Consider the following 21,958-nt stretch of genomic DNA (forward strand, 5'->3'; position numbering starts at 1 on the left):
CCTTTATTAGTCAGAGCATTGAATATCGGAGTTGGGAGGTCATGTTGTGGCTGTACAGGACATCGGTTAGGCCACTTTTAAAATACTGCATTCAGTTCTGGTCTCCCTGCTACAGGAAAGATGGTGTGAAACTTTGAAAGGGGTCAGAAAAGACTTGAAAGGCTGTTGCCAGAGTTGGAGGGTTTGATCTACAGAGAGAGGCTGAATCGGTCAGGGATACTTTCCTGGAGCATCGGATGTTCAGGGGTGACCTTATAAATATTTATAAGGGGCATGGATAGGGTGAATGCAAAACTAGAGAGCAAATGTTTGAGGAGAGAGGGGAATGATTTAAAAGGGACATGAAGGGCAACTTGTTTCACGCAGAAGGTGGTGCATGTATTGAATGAGCTGTCATAGGAAGGGGTGGAGCCTGATACAATTACAGCATTTAAAAGGCATCTGGATGGGTACAAGAATAGGAAGCGTTTAGCGGGATATGGGCCAAATGCTGGTAAATGGGACGAGATTAAGTTAGGATATCTGGGCGGCACATATGAGTTGGACTGAAGGGTCTGTTTCTGTGCTGTATGACTCTCTGGGTCTTTGGTGAAACCAGAAGTGTCATTGTGAAGACTGGACTTTCAGAGCAGCCTTCAAATATGTTTTGTCCTTACTGGGAGCAGAAGAAGTTACAATGAAATCTTTCATTTATGAGACAGCACCTGAGTCAGTGAGTACATCTGAGATTTTGGTGGAAAGTGGGATTTCATTGCACTGTGGGGATGAAACCCTACCCTATCCAGTCATTTCTGCTGGTAGGTGAGATCAGACCTCAAGATTAGTTGGAGTAGATTTAGGATAGAGATGAGGAGGAACTGCTTTTCCCAGAGAATCGTGAATCTATGTAATTCTCTGCCCAGGGATTTACATATTAATGATATCTGCAATCCATTGTAAAAGATGAAAGACTTAACGATCCAGGTTTGTTCAATATATCATTTCAATGCCAGGACACTAATGCTTTTCCAGAAATTGTGTCTTATGATCTTACACTCCACAACCACCTGATGAAGGAGCAGCGCTCCAAATGCTAGTGCTTCCAAATAAACCCATTGGACGATAACCTGGTGTTGTGTGATTTTTAACTTTGTCCAGGTAAGGTTTGATTGGCAAGTTCAAATTACCCATAGTGCTCAGGGATGTGCAGGTTAGATGTATTAGTCAAGGGGTAAATGTAGAGCAATAGGAGTAGGGGAATAGGTGTGGTGAGGTTGCCATTCGGAGGTTGGTGTGGACTTGTTAGAACAGTGAGGGTTCTCTGAAGAGAAGGGATTTTTGTAAACTGTTCAGGAAGGGGAGGAGGGGGGAAGCGGTGGGTGGAGTGTGGGGGGAGGGGGGAAGCGGTGGGTGGAGTGCGGGGGGAGGAAATTTGTTCACTTGTAGCAACTGGAGTGAACCCGGGGAGGGAGCAGACTCTGCAAACTCAGATATGTGTCTTAATTACCCGGGGAAGGAGGGTTGGAAGGATTGGGTGCTGCTGTTTTCCCTAGTGCATCAGAGTGTGAGGGGTAACCTGATAGACTTTTTTAAAATCATGAGGGGCATGGATTGAGTAAATAGACGAGGTCTTTTCCTTGGGATGGGGAGTCCAGAACTCGAGGGTAATAGATTTAAGGTGAGGGCAGGGGGAGGGAGACTGCAAAGAGACCTAAGGGGCAACATTTTCACGCAGAGGATGGTACATGTATGGAATGAGCTGCCAAAGGAAGTGGTGAAGACTGGTACAATGACAACATTTAAAAGTCGTCAGCATGAGTGTATGAAAAGGAAAGGTTCAAAGGGATATGGGCAAAGCGCTGGGACGAGATTAATTTTGGATATCTGGTTGGGCACAGAGGAATTTGACCGAAGTGTCTGTTTCTGTGCTGTACATCTCGATGACTCTGGCTTTCCACAAATGTTTGTCATGTCTATGTTCAGTTTCTCTCTGGTGGCGGTGTCAATGCCTTGATGTCTCGTTTTGCTTTCCTCCCCACTTCCTGGGAATGTTAACCATTTTGTCTGGTTGTTCTTCAAGAAGCTGCATTCCAGATTTACCCTGAATTGAGATTTTTTTGCTTCCCAAAATCCGACCTGCTCACTCTCAGCAATATCCCAGTGTTGTGAAAGATATTAAATTTCAGGTGGAGTTATCCAAAACTCAGAGATGTCAGTCTTGACGTCTTTGCTTTTCTGCCCCTATAAGATCTTCAGGAGAATGAGTTAGAGCGGAGGGCGGGGGGAGGAGAGAGTGTGGGATAGTGCTTTCAATTTTGTGGAATAACAACACAAACAAATTGCTTGTTCTGAATTTTTATTCTGGACTGACAGTAATGAATTTTGTAATCTCTTTTGACAGAGTATTTGAAGATCTGAAGACGGAAGTTTCAAAATCAACAGATGAAGAACTTATGCCCAAAATGTCGACTCTCCTGCTCCTCAGGTGCTGCCTGACTTGCTGTGCTTTTCCAGTGCCGCACTTTTCGATACTGACTCTCCAGTGTCTGCAGTCCTCACTTTGACGTCAATGTCTGACAGTCACTCAATCCATCGGGACCACAACCATTTTTGACTGATTCTGTGAGAAGGAGCAAAACGTTTTGGTTCCTGTTTCAGTCCGTTCTCGGCATCAGTGGGACTGGACGAGAGACTCTACTGTTGGAGTGCACGGAGTGTGGAGCCTGAAACAGTTATAAGGCCTGGGAAGAGGAATTCACGGAGGGGAGGAGCTCTACATGTGTTGTGTGCGGCTGAAGGTTTGGCCATGGAGAAACCCGAGGAATCCTGCCCCATGGAGAGACCGTGGAAGTGTGGCGACTGTGGGAAAGACTTCCGTTTCCCATCTGCTCTGGCGATTCATCGTCACAGTCACACCGGGGAAAGGCCATTCCCCTGCACAGAGTGCGGGAAGGCCTTCAGCAATTCCTCCGACCTGGTGAGGCACCGGCGGGTCCACACCAGGGAGAGGCCCTTCAGCTGCCCCGAGTGTGGGAAGGCCTTCAGCAATTGCTCTGACCTGTTGAGGCACCGGTGGGTCCACACGGGGGAGCGGCCCTTCAGGTGCTCCGCATGCGGGAAGGGCTTTACCCAGGCATCCACCCTGTTGGCCCACCGTCAGGTCCACACTGGGGAGAGGCTGTTCCTCTGCACCGAGTGCGGGAAGGGCTTCAGCAATTCCTTCGCCCTACTGACCCACCAGCGGGTCCACACAGGGGAGAGGCCATTCCCTTGCACAGAGTGCAGGAAGGCCTTCAACAGTTCCTCCGACAGGCTGAAGCACCAGCGGGTCCACACGGGGGAGAGGCCCTTCAGCTGCCCAGAGTGCGAGAAGGGCTTTACCCAGGCCTCTGACCTGCTGAGGCACCAGCGGGTCCACACAGGGGAAAGGCCGTTCAGCTGCTCTCAGTGCGGAAAGAGCTTTAGCCGCTCCTCCCACCTGCAGAGACACCAGAGAGTTCACATGGCATCGCAGGGGGTTTAAAACAGCAACGGCTGAGTGCCTTTATTGACTGGACTATCAACCCAGTTCCGGGAGCTGCCAAGGCAGATGGCAGAATTGGAATTTGGTTAGAAATCGAGTTCAGAATCTAACAACGAAACCATTGTCAGGGAGGGGAGGGGGAACCCCCATCTGATTCACTCACAACCTTTTATGGGAAGGAAACTGCTGATGTGGGAACGGATTCACTCACTCGTCCCAGTGCATCCTTTACCTGGACTGGCTTACACTTGACTTCAGACCCACAGCAGTCTGGTTGACTATTCTGCACTCCTTCCCCCTCCCCCCCCCCCCCCCCCCCCCCAACTCCAGCCGATGAGGGGGGAGAAACCTACAAGGTATGGGTTTAAATTGGTGTATGAGGTAATACTTCTAGTTTATGGCTATACCAAGGATTCAATTACAAAAGGGCAACTCTGTGCTGACAAATAGTAAAGAAAGTGGGGGTGAGGGGGCGGGGGGAGAAGTGTGTGCGCTTTGACCTTGAGCTGTTTTTAAAAAAAAAAGATACTTTTTCTACACCTTTTTGCTGGGGGGATCCGAAGCTGTAACAAGGTTGGGTCGCAATAAAGGTTACCTGAACTTACTGCCGGGCTCAGACTCTCATTGAAAGCTTTGAGCTCCAAGAGGTTTTTGTTTAAAAGCTGCTCATTTCTTTCAGCTTCCTGCGCTAAATTTCCAATGTCATGTATCAGATGGAGCAGTGAATGAGTAGCTAGTATCATTAGAAATTGTAATTTTTTTAGGAATGCAGGCACTGCAATGTTTTATCAGCAGTGTAAAGTTTCCTGGCGGAAGTGTTCACCAGAAACGTTGTGGAAGTGTCAGTGTTGGACTGGTGTGCACAAAGTTAAAATCTCACAACACCTGGTTATAGTCCAACAGGTTTATTTGGAAGCACTAGCTTTCAGAGCACTGCTCCTTCATCAGGTAGCTGTGGAGCAGGATCAGAAGACACAGATTTTATAGCAAAAGATCACAGTGTCATGCAACTGATAGGATATATTGAACAAACCTTGATTGCTGTTAAGTCTTCCATCTTTTAGAATGGTTTGCAGGTTTCTGTTCATTAATATGTAAATCCCAGAACCACTTTTAATTCATGTTCTCAAGATGACTTAAGGTTTTATAAAAATAGGTAACATCTCAGCTCAGACAATGCATGAAAGGTGAGAGGTTCGGTCTGTCTGTATCCCCCCAAACTTGAATCAGACTGGTTCTATTTCCAAAGTATGAGTTGATAAAATATTACATGGATTGATTGCTTTCATTAGCTGCCTGCCGATTTTTCCACAAAAAGCACACGTTGAATCTATCTGCAAATATAATACTGCAAACGCAAATTCATCCCATGGACATGTATGTATGTGCGTGCATGAGAGAGTAGTGTGAGTGTGTGTGTGTTTTTGTATGATGGAGTATGAGCCTGTGAGAGGGTGTGTGCATTGGTGGATTTGTGTGTGTCTGAGAGAGACCATGTGTATGAGAGAGGGTCTGTGTGAGGGTGAGAGAGTGTAGGGTGGAGTGGGGTCACCCAAGGTTATCCTCATGGGTTATGAACTTGGCCATCAACCTCTGCTGAGCCACTGGAAACAGTTAAGCAGTGACATAACACACATTGGAGAGGATAGAGTGGCACTTGTCTCACAGAAGGTGGGAGGCTCTGGATGCTATCATCCAGAGTAAACACACGCTGGAGGACCTTCGGCTCAGATAGATTCAGCTGGAAGCCAGGCTGCAGACACGGTGGTGGTGGTGGGTGGGGGGATCTTAACCGGACACTTTATTCTGGGAGACAGTCATTCCCCTCAGGACAGCCTTCTGATTGGGTCAGGGATTGTCTCTGTTCTCTGCAGTTGCCAGCTGGAGGCCAGATTACATTGGTGTCTGCCTGGTGCCAGGATTCAGGAACCGATAAGAAGAGGGAGAGAGAATGGATGGTGGTGTCTCTACCTGGGAAATGGCTTATTTTTAAAATTAAGAATAGCTAAAATGATATATTCAGAAACATTATTAAAGCATGTTCAATTTCATAAAAAAAGCTGCAGACATCTTTTGAAACTCACATTGAAATATGTGCAGTTAGGCCACAGGTGAGGACAGGCTGTAATGGGTGAATGGCCTATTCCTCGTCTTGTGAAATTGACTCAGACTATGTCAAAAAAGAATCATAGAATTGTAGAGCACAGAAACAAAGCCTTCGGTTCTGACCGATATCCTAAATTAACCTAGTCTCTTTTGCCAGCACTTTGCCCATATCCCTGTAAACCTTCCTATTCATGTCCCTATCCAGATACCTTATAAATGTTGTAATTGTATCACTTCCTCTGGAAGCTCATTCAATTTACGCACCAGTCTCTGCATGAAACAAGTTGCCCCATAGGACACTTTTAAGTTTTACCCCCCTCACCCTAAACAACTACTACTTCTGGACCTCCCCACCCCAGGGGAAATACCTTGTGTATTTACATTATCTATGCCCCTCATGATTTTATAAACCTCGATAAGGTTACCCCCCTCAGCTTCCAATACTCCAGGGAAAACAGTCCCAGCCTTTTCAGCCTCTCCCTGTAACTCCAAACCTAATGTGGGATATAAATGAATTAATGTTATTTCTGCAAGTATAAATTCTGATACAGAATAGGAATGAGAAAATACATATTCAGCAAAAAGAAAGCATGAGACGGGATTACAGAACAATGGTGGATATATGGGCAAACAGGAAAGCATCTGTTTCCCCCTTACACGGGGACACAGGAACAAACCCTAATCAAAGAGGTCAAAGTGGCCTCTGGATGGAAATAGATGCTGATAGAAGAAAAGATATGCCTAATCAATAATTTATAATAGACTGACGTCAAACACCCTTATGGGAGTCAGAGATAAGAGTTTGTCACGGACAAAACAGGATAAACAGAAGTTGTGGGATCAGTCTGAAGGAAATGAGTGACGTAAGCGAAGCAGGGAACAGACAATGGAATAAGGAAAAATATGGGGATTCAAACTGTATAAATTTCGAGAGTTTGTTGGATTTAGTGTGCATTTTGTCATTACCTTACCTGGTAATGAGACAGGGCACCCACCTATAGGTGTATAAATAAATGGCGGATTCAGATATTTGTCTCAGACTGAAATTATTCAAGTGAGTGAGCTTTTGTTTCTCACAATTGGGGGCTCGTCCGGGATTTTCTTCATCACCAGGGGGAGTGGCTGGCCTTGGACACTGGGAAGACGCGTCCCGTTCCCCATTGAGGAACGGTCTCGTGTCCCGTTTTGGTCTGCTCCCTTGGGTGACTGATGTGAATCCTATAAGAGAGACATCTGAATCAGACAGTGATAGGAGCTCGATAGAAAATACGGTGACAAAAGGGGCCAGGCAACTCTGTGCTCAGACCAAGGTAAGAAAATTGACTTTTAAGTATTGCCTTGGTGGCCGGGATTGAGTTTTAGTAGTTAATAAGGGACTAACGAAGGAACTCAATATGGCTTGCGCTTTGGGTAAGAAAAAAAGCCTCCGGAGAAACAAAGTAAGGAAAAGACAATGGAAATGGAGGCGGGGTCCCTTACAACATTCCTCCGGAAAGTCCTTTGGGCAGGATGTTGTGGAAATTGGCAAAATAATACTTGTACAAGGAAGAAAGATGATTAAATATTGTTGCTTTGTATGGACTAAGGACTCCATTCTTCGTCCCGCTGTCTTCTGGCCAAAGTACAGATCGGACGAAGACTGGGTTTGTGAATATCTGAGTTTATATGTCAATGTGTGAGAGAGTGAGAGAATGAAAAGAGCTGTACAGCTGGTAGGAAGTTTAACCCTTTGTGATTTGGTTTGAGTGAACATTTGTTTGTTGGTGATTGAATGTTTGTGTTTTATTCCCTGGAGCTTGAGTTCCAGGACTGTTTTGAATCTGATTTTTGTTATGGAAATTTAACATGATTTCTTTTAAGGTTAAGGATTCTATTGTGATTATGAAGAAAAAAAAAAGGAAAGATAACTTCTGTTCTTTTTACAGATCATGACTGCCTTACTATCAGTTTCTAACTAATCTCTTTTATCTTTACATAAAAGCGATTTATGGGGGACAGTTGAAGTTTCAGTTCAACATTAGATTGTAGTAAAAGCAAAATTCTATAGTTAATATCTGTGACCTTGGATTCAGCCATTGTTCATGCATTAGAAGTTTTTTTTTAAAAAAGCTTGAGTAGACAAATTCTTTTAAGGCAAGTTCTGATTATTTTACGACTTATAGTATTGTAATTGAGCAATGATTGGTCAGGACTATTTAAGGAAACTAATTCTGGATCTAAATTAAAGGACTAAAACTGGGTAATTACAGTGAATTGCAAAATTGGGAACTGTATGCATTTTGCATTTTAACTATTAAATACTGAAGAAATGAACGTAAATATATGTAAATATATATAAATATATTTATAAGTTAGGAACAGGCTTTGAAGGTTAGTCAAGCATGAATTGATGAATTGGTGTTTGAAGTTATGGGGAGCTAGAAATATTGCAATATTTCTTTAAAAAAAAAGAAAAGGGGAAAAACGTAACGACTTATCCCCTTTGGGAGGTACCCATAGGGGACAAAGAGATTGGGTTTGTAAGTGCCCCCTCACCAGTGGGGAGGTCAGAACATTTAAAAAGGAAATGGAGGTCCTGGTTGAGGATCCAGTGGGGTTGTCTGAACAAATTGATCAATTTTTGGGGCCCAGTCTGTATACCTGGGCTGAATTAATGTCTATTTTGAATATATTATTTACTGGGGAGGAAAGGGGACTTGTACGAGGAACTGCCATTAAAATATGGGACAGGGAACACCCGATTGGAGCTGGACAGGGAGAGATGAAGTTTCCCCTCAGAGACCCCCAGTGGGAAAACCAAAACCCGGAGCATAGAGAAGAAATGAGGGAATTGAAAGACCTGATTCTAAAAGGAATAAGGGAGGCAGTTCCGAAGTCACAGATTTTGATTAAAGCCTTTGAAATTAGACAGGAGAAAGATGAGACTCCCTCAGCTTTCTTGCAAAGATTAAGGGACTCAATGCGGAAATACTCTGGAATGAACCCTGAGGACCCAGTGGCACAGGGTCTTTTGAAAGTACGTTTTGTGACAAGAGCATGGCCAGACATACAGAGAAAGATACAGAAGATAGAAGGATGGAGTGAAAAACCATTAGATGAATTGTTGAGAGAGGCACAGAAAGTGTTTGTAAAGAGGGAGAGGACAAGGGGGAACATTTGATAGAGGGTTTGAGCGACAGGGGCAGAGATGGAAGTCGCTACAGGCAGGATGGTATTATTGTGGAAAGATAGGGCATTTTAAGCGGGAGTATCCTGATCTACAAAGGGAAGAAAAGGCAATTCCGCTTATGAATTTTGATGAAGAATAGGGGTGTCAGGGGTTCCTGCCCTCAGGGGCCCACCAGGAACCCTTGATAAACTTGAAGGTGGGACCGTGTAGGGAGGAGGTAATCTCCCTAGTAGATACGGGGCAGCACGGACATCGCCGAATTTTAAACCAAAGAAAGTAGAAATGTTTACACGGTCAATTACTGTTTCGGGGGTGAAAGGGGAAGGATTTACTGTTCCAGTATTTGAACCTATGATGATAGAAGGTCCTAAGGATAGGATCACAGGGGAACTGCTGTATATCCCTGATAGAGGAAATAACTTACTGGGGAGAGATTTAATTATCCTTTTAGGACTGGAGATTGGAATTCAGGAAGAAGAATTAGTTGTACAACTGGCAATATTGACAGAGGATGCAGAGAGAGAGATAGACCCTATTGTATGGGCTAGAGAAGGGAATCGTGGAAAACTACAGATCCCTCCCCTTTTAATAAATTTAAACGGAAAGGGGACGTTGTCTGTGAACGACAATATCCTATTTCCATAGAAGGTAAACGGGGACTGCAGCCAGTAATTGAGGGACTGATTAGAGATAGTTTGTTGGAGCCATGTATGTCTCCTTATAATACCCCAATTCTACCAGTGCGGAAATCTGATGGAACTTATCGATTGGTGCAGGATTTGAGAACATTAAATCGAATAGTACAGATCAGGCACCCAGTGGTGCCAAACCCCTACACGTTATTAAGTAAGATCCCTCATGATCACAAATGGTTTAGTGTGATAGATTTAAAGGATGCCTTTTGGGCTTGTCCCTTGGCGGAGGAAAGATTTGGGACTATCCCCCTATGAAATCTTATTTGAATTACCTTATATGGGAACACAGGGAGAATTGCCAATTCCCGAAACTAAAGATTTGTTTTTAAAGAAGTATATACTGGGCTTGTCCTCCTCTTTATCTTTCCTCAGAAAACAGGGTCTATTGGCACAGACTCCGCCCCTTGAATTTGCTGTTCATCCCATCCGGCCAGGAGATTGGGTCTTAATAAAATCATGGACAGAGACTAAGCTGCAGCCAGACTGGGAAGGGCCGTACCAGGCTCTTTTGACTACCGAAACGGCAATAAGGACGGTGGAGAAAGGCTGGACTCACTACATTCGGATCAAAGGGCCAGTGGACCCTCCAGTTGAGGAAGAAGTCTGGACAGCCGAATCAACGCAAGACCCGCTGAAACTCAGACTAAAGAGACTTTGAGTAATTGACTATACAGTGGCGATGCGGGCGCGGGATTATTTCTGTAAGATTGTATATTAAGCCTTTTTGTATTTTAGCATAATGATCAGAATACTGGGAATGCTTAGAGTTATGATGCTAGCCCTCTTGGTATTAGGATTTTGTCACATATCATTTTCATATGTATTATTAATGGTTCCTGAGTCTGATAATCCACAAGTAATAGACACTGATATATGTAGCTTAGTAAATTGTGGGAATGTAGCTAATCAGAGACAATACCGCAACTCAGAGATACATCTTAAGTCCTATGGGGATGGCCTCGGGGATGGTACCTGGTATAATGGTCTTGTCACAATACACCGGGCCCCCTTCCGACCAGCACGCGATTGTCCCAATAAAAACTGTAACCCCATATATTTAACGATAAGAAAAACCACATGGCACGGAGCGGTTTTGGGAGGTGGCACTTATGAGGTACAATTAAATGAAACATTTGGGATTGAAATGAAAGCAAATAGGAAGGAGTTTGTGGGCTGTTGTTTTCGAATTAGCATAGGACAGGGAAAAATAGGTAGAATTACTGGGTAATGAGATACAACCCTTCACCCCTCCCGATGATCCTAAAGTAGTAAAAATTATAGAGGTAAAGGATTTGAAACAGACCATCGAGATAGAGACTGGGTACGGGGATACAAATGCCTGGGTTGAATGGGTAAAGTATACTGTAAAAAGTCTGAACAAAAGCAATTGTTATGCATGTGCCTCCGGTAGGCCAGTGGCCCAGGTGGTTCCCTTTCCGCTCGGGTGGAAGCAAGACAGGAAGTGCATGAAATGTATGATAGCCCTGTACCAGGATGAGACTGCATGGAATGATGGGAATTGTACCTCCCTATCTCTGATGTTCCCTCCCTTGGAGGAGAAAGATGCAAAAGTTCCCCCCACATTTTCCGCCGCAGTTGGAAATCACACGTCATGTGTGCACAGGCGAGGTACAAATCGGTCGAGAGATTTGGGGGAGCTGAAATTATGTACAGAGATTAAGAATGTTACCGAAACGGAGAAGGGAGGGAACTACTCAGCATTAAAGGTTCCCCGAGCGGATCTGTGGTGGTACTGTGGAGGAGAAATATTGAGACCCACCCTACCTCCGGATTGGAGAGGGATATGTGCAATTGTACAATTGGCAATTCCATTTACCCTGGCATTTGAGAAGGAAAAGATAGTAGGGAAAAAGGGAAGGGGTAAGAGATTACTGTTAGATAATTCTTTTGATGACAGGATTTATCTTGATTCGGTAGGAGTCCCTAGGGGAGTACCTGAATTCAAAGCTCGTAACCAGATTGCAGCAGGCTTTGAGTCAGCTCTCTTTTGGTGGGCAACAATTAATAAAAATGTAGATTGGATAAATTACATTTTTTATAATCAACAGCGATTTATAAATTATACAAGAGAGGCGGTTAAAGGAATATCAGAACAGCTTGATGCGACAAGTAGGATGGCATGGGAAAACAGAATAGCCCTTGATATGATTTTAGCAGAGAAAGGGGGTGGTGGTTTCCATCCTTACTTCCCTGATAGTAGTAGTCGGGGTATTGGTGGCCATTGGCTGTTGTGTCATACCCTGTATACGAGGGCTCACCCAGAGGCTGATTGAAACAGCCTTGGTGAAACGAATGCCCCTGAGGGGACATTTGACAGAGGAACTTTATCAACTAAATAATAAGGAGATGAGTGAGACTAAGATGGATGAAATCTCTGAAATGATGCTTGCGAATTTTGGGAACAATGTTTAAAAAAGAAAGAGACAAAAATGCAGAAGATAACAGATTGTAATGAAAAGAAAAAGGGGAAATTGTGGGATATAAATAAATTAATGTTATTTCTGCAAGTATAAATTCTGATACAGAATAGGAATGAGAAAATACATATTCAGCAAAAAGAAAGCATGAGACGGGATTACAGAACAATGGTGGATATATGGGCAAACAGGAAAGCATCTGTTTCCCCCTTACACGGGGACACAGGAACAAACCCTAATCAAAGAGGTCAAAGTGGCCTCTGGATGGAAATAGATGCTGATAGAAGAAAAGATATGCCTAATCAATAATCTATAATAGACTGACGTCAAACACCCTTATGGGAGTCAGAGATAAGAGTTTGTCACGGACAAAACAGGATAAACAGAAGTTGTGGGATCAGTCTGAAGGAAATGAGTGACGTAAGCGAAGCAGGGAACAGACAATGGAATAAGGAAAAATATGGGGATTCAAACTGTATAAATTTCGAGAGTTTGTTGGATTTAGTGTGCATTTTGTCATTACCTTACCTGGTAATGAGACAGGGCACCCACCTATAGGTGTATAAATAAATGGCGGATTCAGATATTTGTCTCGGACTGAAATTATTAAAGTGAGTGAGCTTTTGTTTCTCACACTAACAACATCCTTACAAGTCGTTTCTCAACCCTTTCAAGTTTCACAACATTCTTCCCACTGAGTGATCCAATAGGCTGTGAACAATCTATTTTTGTTGGGGTGTAAGAGAGGGCAATTCTTAAGGCCAGTTAACTTTCACACTGTTTTTCTCTCAAATCTTTCCCCACTTACCCTACACCTATGCCCTCTCGTTTAGGACCCCGACCCTGGGGAAAAGATATACAAAAGTTGAGCAGCCAAACAAATGCAAAAGGACTAAGAAGTCGAGCCACAGATGGGGAAAAGAAAGTGGCTCCCGCCTTTTTTCTCCTATTGGCAATTGGACACTTCAAATCTGTCAGTAATACCACCTCCCATGGTCTCCAGCGTCTCTGTGGCAGCAAGCACTGCGCATGCTCCTCGGAGCCAGCAAGAAAACTGCGCCAGCAGCTCGGTGTCCGCGCACACGGCTCGCGCCCTTCTTTTGATGGACCAATAGGAAGCACTGGAGGACCGGAAAGAGACTGGTCCTCCTGCCAATCAGAGCGCCCCTATTGTCTGAATGCGGAAGTTGGAGCATGAGTTTCGGAAGTTGCTGTTGTTGCTCCTCTCTCTCTGAATAAAGATTGAACTTCACCCTCGATTGCAACCTCCTTCCTCTGTCCAACATCTGTGAGTACGGCACTCTCTTTTCTAAATTCTGAGATTCAGTTGTTGACTTGCAGCAACTGAAAGGAAATGGGGTGAATCGGGGGTTGGGGGAACAGACTCTGCAAGCGTTGGTTCAGGTCTGTGTCCTCATTGGCAAACGCATTACCACAATGTGATGATTTTGCCTTTGCTGTGGAAGAAAATGCAGAAAAAAAGTGCATTGTTTAAATGGTGATATAGTGGGATGTGGACAAAGTGAGGACTGCACATGCTGGAGATTAGAGTCGAAAAGTGTGGTGCTGGAAAAGCACAGCAGGTCAAACAGTATCCGAGGACCAGGATTGTTGGTGATTTGGACACGAGCCCTTCGTCAGGAATGATGTGTGGATGTACAAAGGCGCGTCAACATCCTTCCACACCAGTCACTGCCAGTTGTCAGACTGGCAATCAGCAAGGCAAGTGGTATATTAGCAAGAGTTCAGAAGTTGGGATTGCTTTCTGTGATCAGGCAGCCATTGAATATATTCAAGCCTGCGTTCATCTGATTTCTGAACAACAAAAAAGTGGATGGTGATGGGGGAAGGCAAAAATAATGGTTTTAAGACCAGTACAGAACAGTTACAGAGTCATACAGCACAGAAACAGACACTTCAGCCCAACTAGTCCATGCTGAATATATTCACAAACTAAACTAGTCCCATGTAGTTTGGCCCATATCCCTCTGAACCTTTCCTACTCATGTACTTATCCAAATGTCTTTTAAATGTTGTTACTGTACCTATATCCACCACTTCCTTAGGACATTGATTTCACACACAAACTACTCTCTTTCAAAAAAAGGTGTTCCTCATGTCTTTTTAAAATCTTTCTCCTCTCTCCTTAAAAGTTTGCTCCCTAATCTTGAAACCCCCATCTGAAGGAAACAGCACCAGCCACTCACCTCATTGACAACCCTCTTGGTTTTATAAACTTCTCAACTTCCTGTGCTCCTGTGAAACAAGTCCCAGCCTATCCACTTAGATGTCGGTATATTCATATCCAGTTATGATCTGTTCAGTGCTGGTGCATGCTCAAAAGACCAAATGGCTACTCCTGCTCCCAATTCTCTCACACTGTGTCCAAGACAGCAAGAGACCATAAAACATAGGAGCAGAAATTAGGCCATTCAACCCATCAAGTCTGCTCATACCACACACCGTGGTTGATAAGTTTCTCAACCTCATTCTCCCACTTCCTCCCCGTAACCCTTGATCCCCTTGATACTCAAGAACCTATCTATCTCAGTTTTAAATACCCTCAGTGACCTAGCCTCATGTTGCAATAAATTCCACAGATTCACCACTCTCTGGCTGAAAAGTTTCTCCTTTATCTCCCTTCTAAAAGGTCTTCCCTTTTCTAGTCTCTGGTCTCTCCCACCAATGGAAACATCTTCCCAATGCCCACTTTGTTTAGGCCTTTCAATGTTCTGTATGTTTCAATTATATCTCCCCTGAGTGAGAGTGTGGGCCTGTGTTATGGACTAAGCCAGACCACTCAAAACATTCTTAAGCAGGCAGCCCCAGACCTTAACTTTGCAATTTGATTTGGTAAGTGCACAGTGAAAATTACCTGGAGTAAGTTAGCTCGGTTGACTACTAGATTTTAAAACAGACAAAAATTTATTCACAAAATTACACAATGAAACATAAAGATCAGAATAAATAACCCCTACAGAACTCAGCCTATCCAACTAGACTCAGTTATGCTGTTCTGAATATGCTCAACAGTCCCAATAAGCCAACTCCCTTTGAAAACCAGTATAAATGGAACACATGCTTATAGGTTGAAGTTGAGAGGCGGAAAAGAGAGAGAGTTTCCGCATAGCTCCCTGTTGAACTGCCAACCAGTTCAATACTGAACTAAAACTGCTCAGCTCACTCCCCTTTCTTCATACAGGTCACTTCTAAAACATGACCAATTTGGCCTGAAGTCACACCTGTTTACATAAAAACAAAAGGCCTTTCAAAATCCGTTTCATCCACGTTCAAACCAGACTGATCAGAACTCGGCCGGTTTATTACCTCTCTGAAAAAGTCATGGACAGAGTCTCCTTGAGCCAGGGAAAAGCTTTTAGTCAAAAAAGGAACTAGCTTTGTGCCACCTGTTAATCAGCATGAACCAGACCCTTCAGAATGAGGTACAGCAGGGATTAGGTTCAGCAAAGTGAGAATGGAGGGAGAGTGTGTGAGATGGAGATTTTCAGCTTCCAGGGAATAAGAGAGGAATAAGAGTTTGCTGTAAATTAGAATTGATCGGATGGGCCAATGGACCGAGGAGTGGCAGATGGAGTTTAATTTAGAGAAATATGAGGTGTTGCATTTTGGTCAAGCAATCCAGGCAGGACTGGCACAGTGAAGGGGAGTGTCACAAAACAGAGATCTTGGAGTGCAGGTTCATGGTTCCTTGAAAGTGAGTCTTATGAAGTCATGGAGTGGCTGTACAGGACATTGGTTAGGCCACTTTTAGAATACTGTATTCAGTTCTGGTCTCCCTGCTACAGGAAAGATGTTGTGAAACCTTGAAAGGGTTCAGAAAGGTTTTTCAAGGCTGTTGCCAGAGTTGGAGTGTTTAAGACACAGAAAGAGGTTAAATAGGCCGGTGAAAATTTTCCGTGGAGCACTGGAGGTTGAGGGGTGACTTTATAGATGTTTATAAGGGGCAGGATAGGATGAGTACCCAGGATAGGGGAGTCCAAAACTAGACGGCATATGTTTGCGGTGAGAGGGAATGATTTAAAAGGGACCAGAGGAGCAACGTTTTCACAGAGGGTGATGGAGTCTGATACAATTACTACAAAATTTCAAAGGCATCTGGATGGGAATATGAAGTGGAAGAGTTTAGGGGGATATGGGCCAAATGCTGGCAAATGATTTAGATTAATTTAGGATTTGTTGGCACAAATGAGTTGGGTTGAAGAGTCTGTTTCTGTGCTTATGACTCTAATCATCTTCGGTGAAAGCAGATGTGTGGTTGTGAAGACTGGACTTTCAGAGCAGCTTTCAAAGATGTTTTGCCTTGTCTGGGAACAGAAGAAGTTGCAATTAAATCTTTTATTTGTGAGACAGCAACTGAATGAGTGAATACATCTTGGAAAGTGAGAATTCATTGAACTGTGGGGATGAAGCCCTACCCTATCAGTCATTTCTGCTGGTAGATGAGACTCGGACTCAATAGGGGGAATAGATTTAGGACAGAGATGAGGAGGAACTGCTTTTCCTGGAGAGTAGTGAATCTATGGAATTTTCTGCCAAGGAATCAGGGGAGGCAGCTTCATTAAGTATATTCAAGACACAGTTGGATGGGTTTTTGCAATGGTAGGGGAATTAAGGGGAGTTGGGACAATGGAGGTAGGAGTAGCTGAGACGATGGATAGGTCAGTCATGAGCTTAATGAATGGCAGAGCAGGCTCGATGAGCCAATGGCCTACTCCTGCTTCTATTACTATGGAACTATAACCCTGCATTTCTCATGGCTAACCCACCGAACCTGCACATCCCTGGACACTTTGGGAAATTTAGCCTGGCCAATCCAAATCAAGGCTGGTGAGCAATGTCGTGATGTGGAAATGAACATCAGAGAATGCTAGAAAGGGACAAGGAGAGTAAATATACCAGCAATCAAAACTGGATTCTAAAGATCACAAAAATGGAAACTAAAAACGGTGTGTCTGAATGTGTGCTGCATTGTAACAAAAGCGAATGAATTGACTGCACACATTGAAGAGAATAATTATGATCTGTGACTCCTAATGGAGACATGGCTTCAGAATGACAAGGATTGGATCCTGAAAATTGAGGGGGGTAGTCAAATGGAAAGTAAGACAATGGGAGAGGTGCTAATGAAAGCACTGATCACAGGGTAATCTGGTGTCAGCTCGGATTTCAGGTCCTGGTTTCTCTGTCCTCTGTTGATTTTCCTGTTCCAACAGAGTAAAATGTGGGTCTGCTCTCAGCTCTGCTGGATTTCTGCTGAAGCTTTGACCCCACCCCCACCCCTTTACACCTTCTGGAACAATAAAACATTGTGAATTGAGACCCAACCCACAATCTCCCAGACTCTCAAACCAATCAGACACAAGAGTGTAGTCATAGCATGGAATCAAACAAGAAAAATGAAACAAAGTTAAATATATAGGTGCTCGTGCTTAATTAGATTAGATTCCTATAGTATGGAAACAAGCCCTTCCACCCAAAAAGTCCACACTGACCCTCCAAAGAGTAACCCACCCAGACCCATTCCCCTACATTTACCCCTATCTAATGCACCTAACATTATGGGCAATTTAGCATGACGAATTCACCTGACCTGCGCAACTTTGGACTGTGGGAGGAAACAGGAGCACTCGGTGGAAACCCACTCAGACCCGGGGAGAATGTGCAAACTCCACACAGAATCAAACCCAGGTCCCTAGTGCTGTGAGGTAGCAGTACTAACCACTGAGCCACCATGCTACCCCCAAATGTTTGTTCATTAGGAACTAAACCAGAAATAGAGATTTCCCAGGATTTTTATACTGCCCTACTTAAGGAATACTCTCTCCCTTACATCTAACTATTAGCACCCAGCTATGATTTACAACAATATTTACACCAACGTAAATAAAGCATTTGTTATCGTACAGACACAGAGATATACAGCACGGAAAGAGACTTTTTCTCTCCCTCATGCATGCATGCACACACATAACTGACAGGAAGTTCTAGGATTTACATATTATTGATACCTGCAACCCATTCTAAACGATGAAAGACTTAATCCAGGTCTGTTCAATATATCATTTCAGTGGCAGGACACTGTAATGTTTTTCCATGAATTCTGTGCCTTATGATCTTATTCTCCACAATCACCTGATGAAGGAGCACCGCTGTTAACACCAGTCCTTCCAAATCAACCTGTTGTGTGTTTGATTTTTAACTTTGTCCAGGTTAGGTTGGATTGGCCAAGCTAAATTACTCATAGTGCTCAGGGATGTGCATTAGTCAGAGCACTGGGGGAATGGGTGTAGGTGGGTTATCCTTCGGAGGGTCGGTATGGACTCCTTGGGCCGAGTGGCCTGTTTCCACACTCTGGGAATTCTCTGAAAGGAAGGGATTACCCAATTGCAAACTGCAGGGCTGCGCAGGCGCAGTGCGCGGGGCTGTTGTCGGCCTTTCCCCGCCCCCTCGCATCATCTATGACGTCATAACGCGGAAGTGGCCCTGTCCGTTTCAGAGTGAAACTCCCTCCCTCTGGGCAACCCTCCATCCTGGGAGGGAGTGGGGGTAAAATCTGTTCAGTTCGAGCAACTGGAGTGATTCCAGGGAGGGGGCAGACTCTGCAAACTCAGGAATGTGTCTTAATTACCCGGGTGAGGAGGGATGGGATGGGATGGGGCTGTTTTCCCTCCCGCGCCAGAGACTTAGGGGTGACCTTACAGACTTTTTATAAACGTATGAGGGGCATGGATAGGGTAAATATACAAGGTCTTTACCTTGGGATGGGGGAGTCCAGAACCAGAAGATAATAGGTTTAAGGTGGGGGGAAGATTTAAAAGGGACCTAAGGGGCAACGTTTTCATGCAGAATGTCATGTGTGTAAGGAATGAGCTGCCAGAGGAAATGGTGGATGCTGGCATCTGGATGGGTGTTTGAATAGGAAGGGTTCAGAGGGATATGGGCCAAGTACTGACAAATGGGACTAGATTGATTTTGGGTATCAGGTTGGCACGGAAGAGATTGACCGAAGGGTCTGTTTCTGTGCTGTGTATCTCTATGACTCTGGCTTTCTACTAATATATGTACAGTTTCTCTCTGGTGTCGGTGTTAATGCTTTGATGTCTCCTTTCCCCCCACTTCCCAGAGACGTTAATGTGAGAACCGAGAGAGAGAGAGTGAGATGGTGCTTTCAATTTTGTGGAATAACTAAAGAAAAGAAAGTAGAAATGCTTGTTCTGAATTTCTACCCTGGACTGACACTGATGACTTTTGTAATCTCTTTTTACAGAGTATTTGGCGATCTGAGGACGGAAGTTTCAAAATTAACAGATGAAGGGCTTATGCCTGAAACGTCGACGCTCCTGCTTCTCAGATGCTGTCTGACCAGCTGTGCTTTTCCAGCACTGACTGTCCAGTAACTACAGTCCTCACTTTGTTGTCAATGTCTGACTGCAACAATGTTTGACTGTTATTCTGTGAGAAGGAGCAAAGCTTTTTGGTTCCTGTTTGAGTACATTTTCAGCATCGGTGGGTCTGGGTGAGTGACCCTACTGTTGGCAGCGCACTGAGTGTGGAGCCAGAAACAGTTGTACAGCCTGGAAAGAGGAATTCACGGTGAGGAGGGGCTCTACACGCATTTGTGTACAGCTGAAGCTTCGGCCATGGAGAAACCTGAGGAATCCCACCCCGTGGAGGAATCGTGGAAGTGTGTCGACTGCGGGAAAAGCTTCCGTGCTCCATCTGCCCTGGAGATACATCGGCGCAGTCACACCGGAGAGAGGCCATTCATCTGCCCCAGGTGTGGGAAGGCCTTCAGCAATTCCTCCGCCCTACTGAGGCACCGATGGGTCCACACCGGGGAGAGGCCCTTCAGCTGCTCCGATTGCGGGAAGGACTTCAGCTATTCTTCTGACCTAAAGACCCACCGACAGGTCCACACGGGGGAGAGGCCGTTCTCCTGCACTGTGTGTGGGAAGGCCTTCAGCACCTCCTCCACCCTACTGACCCATTGGCGGGTCCACACTGGGGAGAGGCCATTCCCTTGTTCCGAGTGCAGGAAGGGATTCACTCAGGAGGGCAAGTTGCGGACGCACCAGCGGGTCCACACTGGGGAGAAGCCTTTCAGCTGCCCCGAGTGTGGGAAGGCCTTCAACGATTCCTCTGCCCTTCAGACCCACAAGTGGGTCCACACACAGGAGAGGCCTTTCCCCTGCACAGAGTGCGGCAAGATCTTCAGCAATTCCTCCTCCCTGCTGAAGCACCAGCGGGTCCACACAGGGGAGAGGCCCTTCAGCTGCCCTGAGTGTGGGAAGGGCTTTACCCAGGCGTCGGTCCTGCTGATCCACCAGCGGATCCACACAGGTGAGAAGCCTTTCTGCTGCCCTGAGTGTGGGAAGGGATTCACTCAGATGGGCAACTTGCGCACGCACCAGCGGGTCCACACGGGGGAGAAGCCCTTCATCTGTCCCAAGTGTGGGAAGGCCTTCAGCGATTCCTCCACCCTACTGAAACACCAGCGGGTCCACACGGGGGAGAAGCCCTTCATCTGTCCCAAGTGTGGGAAGGCCTTCAGCGATTCCTCCACCCGACTGAAACACCAGCGGGTCCACACGGGGGAGAGGCCCTTCAGCTGTCCCGAATGTGGGAAGGCGTTTAGCAATTCCTCTGACCTGCTGAAGCACCAGCGTGTCCACACGGGGGAGAGGCCATTCCCCTGTCCCGAATGTGGGAAGGCCTTCAGCGATTCCTCCGCCCTGGTGAAGCATCGGCGGGTCCACACGGGGGAGAGGCCCTTCAGCTGTCCCGAATGTGGGAAGGGCTTTACCCGGGCAGCCACCCTGCGGAGGCACCAAGGAGTTCACGTGCCATCGCAGGGGGATTGAAGGAGCGACTGTCGAGTACCAATATGGACTGGGCTACCAACCCAGTTCTGGAACTCCCAGGTTTGAATCCCACCGCAGCAGATGGCGGATTTGGAATTCGGTCAGAAATCTGGAGGTCAGAATTTAACAATGAAACCATTGGGTGGGGTGGGGGGGAAGCCCCATTCTGATTCAGTCACGTCCTTTTTAGGGAAGGAAACTGCTGTTGTGGAAGGATTCACTCAGTCATCGCAGCTGCATCCTTTACCTGGTCTAGCCTACACGTGGCTGCAGACCGACAGCAGTGTGGTTGAGTCCACCTGCTTCGCCCCACTTCTTTCCCTCCCAGCAGTTGGGCTGGGAGAAACTTACTTGGAGACAAGGTCTGGGTTGAAATTGCTGAGTGAAGCAATACTTCCTCCGGGTTAAGGCTGTACCAAGGATCCAATTACAAAGGGACAAGTCAGTGGTGACCAATAGTAAAGAAAGTGGGGTGGGGGGCTGTGCTTTGACCTTGAGCTGTTAAAAAGCAGCTACTTTTTCAACACCTTTTTGCTGAGGTGATCTGGAGCTGTCACAAAGTTGTGTCACAATAAAGGTAACCTGAACTTACTGCTGGGCTCAGACTCTGAAATCTTTGAGCTCCAACAGGTTTTTGTTTTAAAGCTGCTCATTTCTCTCAGCCACCTGCACTAAGTTTCCAATGTCGTGTGTCAGATGGAGCAGTGAATGAGTAGCTGGTATCGTTAGAAATTGTAAATTTTTCAGGAGTGTAGAGTGCGTCGTTTCATCAGCATTGTAAAGGTTACTGGCAGCACCAAGGTGTGGGCTGTGTTCGCGAGATATGATGTGGAGATACCAGCATTGGACTGGGGTGGATAAAGTTAAAAATCACACAACACCAGGTTATAGTCCAACTGGTTTATTTGGAAGCACTAACTTTCGGAGCGCTGCTCCTTCATCAGGTAGCTGTAGAGCAGGATCATAGGACACATATTTTATTACAAAAATCACAGTATCATGCCACTAATAGGATATATTGAACAAACCTAGAGTGCTGTTAAGCTATTCATCTTTTAGAATGGGTTGCAGGTTTTAGTTCGTTAATACGTAAATCCCAGAACTACTTTTAAGTCATAGTCTTGAGATGACTGAAGGTTTTTTTTTAAAAGTGATATCTTAGCTCA

The 21,958-nt window shown here is 45.2% G+C and overlaps 1 protein-coding gene across 5 annotated transcripts in view; it reads left to right on the forward strand.

The window, feature by feature from the left end:
• LOC148144102 (uncharacterized) overlaps positions 1–20,913 on the forward strand; it is a 58,686-nt gene extending 37,773 nt beyond the window's left edge. The window contains exons 4-5 of one of the 5 annotated variants that reach the window (XM_087974590.1): positions 2,890–3,481; positions 19,680–20,913. In XM_087974590.1, coding sequence (XP_087830716.1) covers positions 2,890–3,481; positions 19,680–20,792 — 1,705 coding nt within the window. In that variant the 3' untranslated portion in view covers positions 20,793–20,913. Of the gene's footprint in view, positions 1–2,889; positions 3,482–13,115; positions 13,203–18,431; positions 18,564–18,749; positions 19,086–19,198 lie in introns of those variants that run through there. The other 4 variants (XM_087974588.1, XM_087974587.1, XM_087974586.1 and 1 more) reach the window with 4 other exon arrangements.
• Positions 20,914–21,958: the final 1,045 nt, after the last annotated feature.

The sequence above is a fragment of the Chiloscyllium plagiosum genome, unplaced genomic scaffold (assembly GCF_037043375.1).
Source record: "Chiloscyllium plagiosum isolate Xiang-an unplaced genomic scaffold, Cpla_swu_hap1 HiC_scaffold_27, whole genome shotgun sequence".
NCBI classification, from domain to species: Eukaryota; Metazoa; Chordata; class Chondrichthyes; order Orectolobiformes; family Hemiscylliidae; genus Chiloscyllium; species Chiloscyllium plagiosum.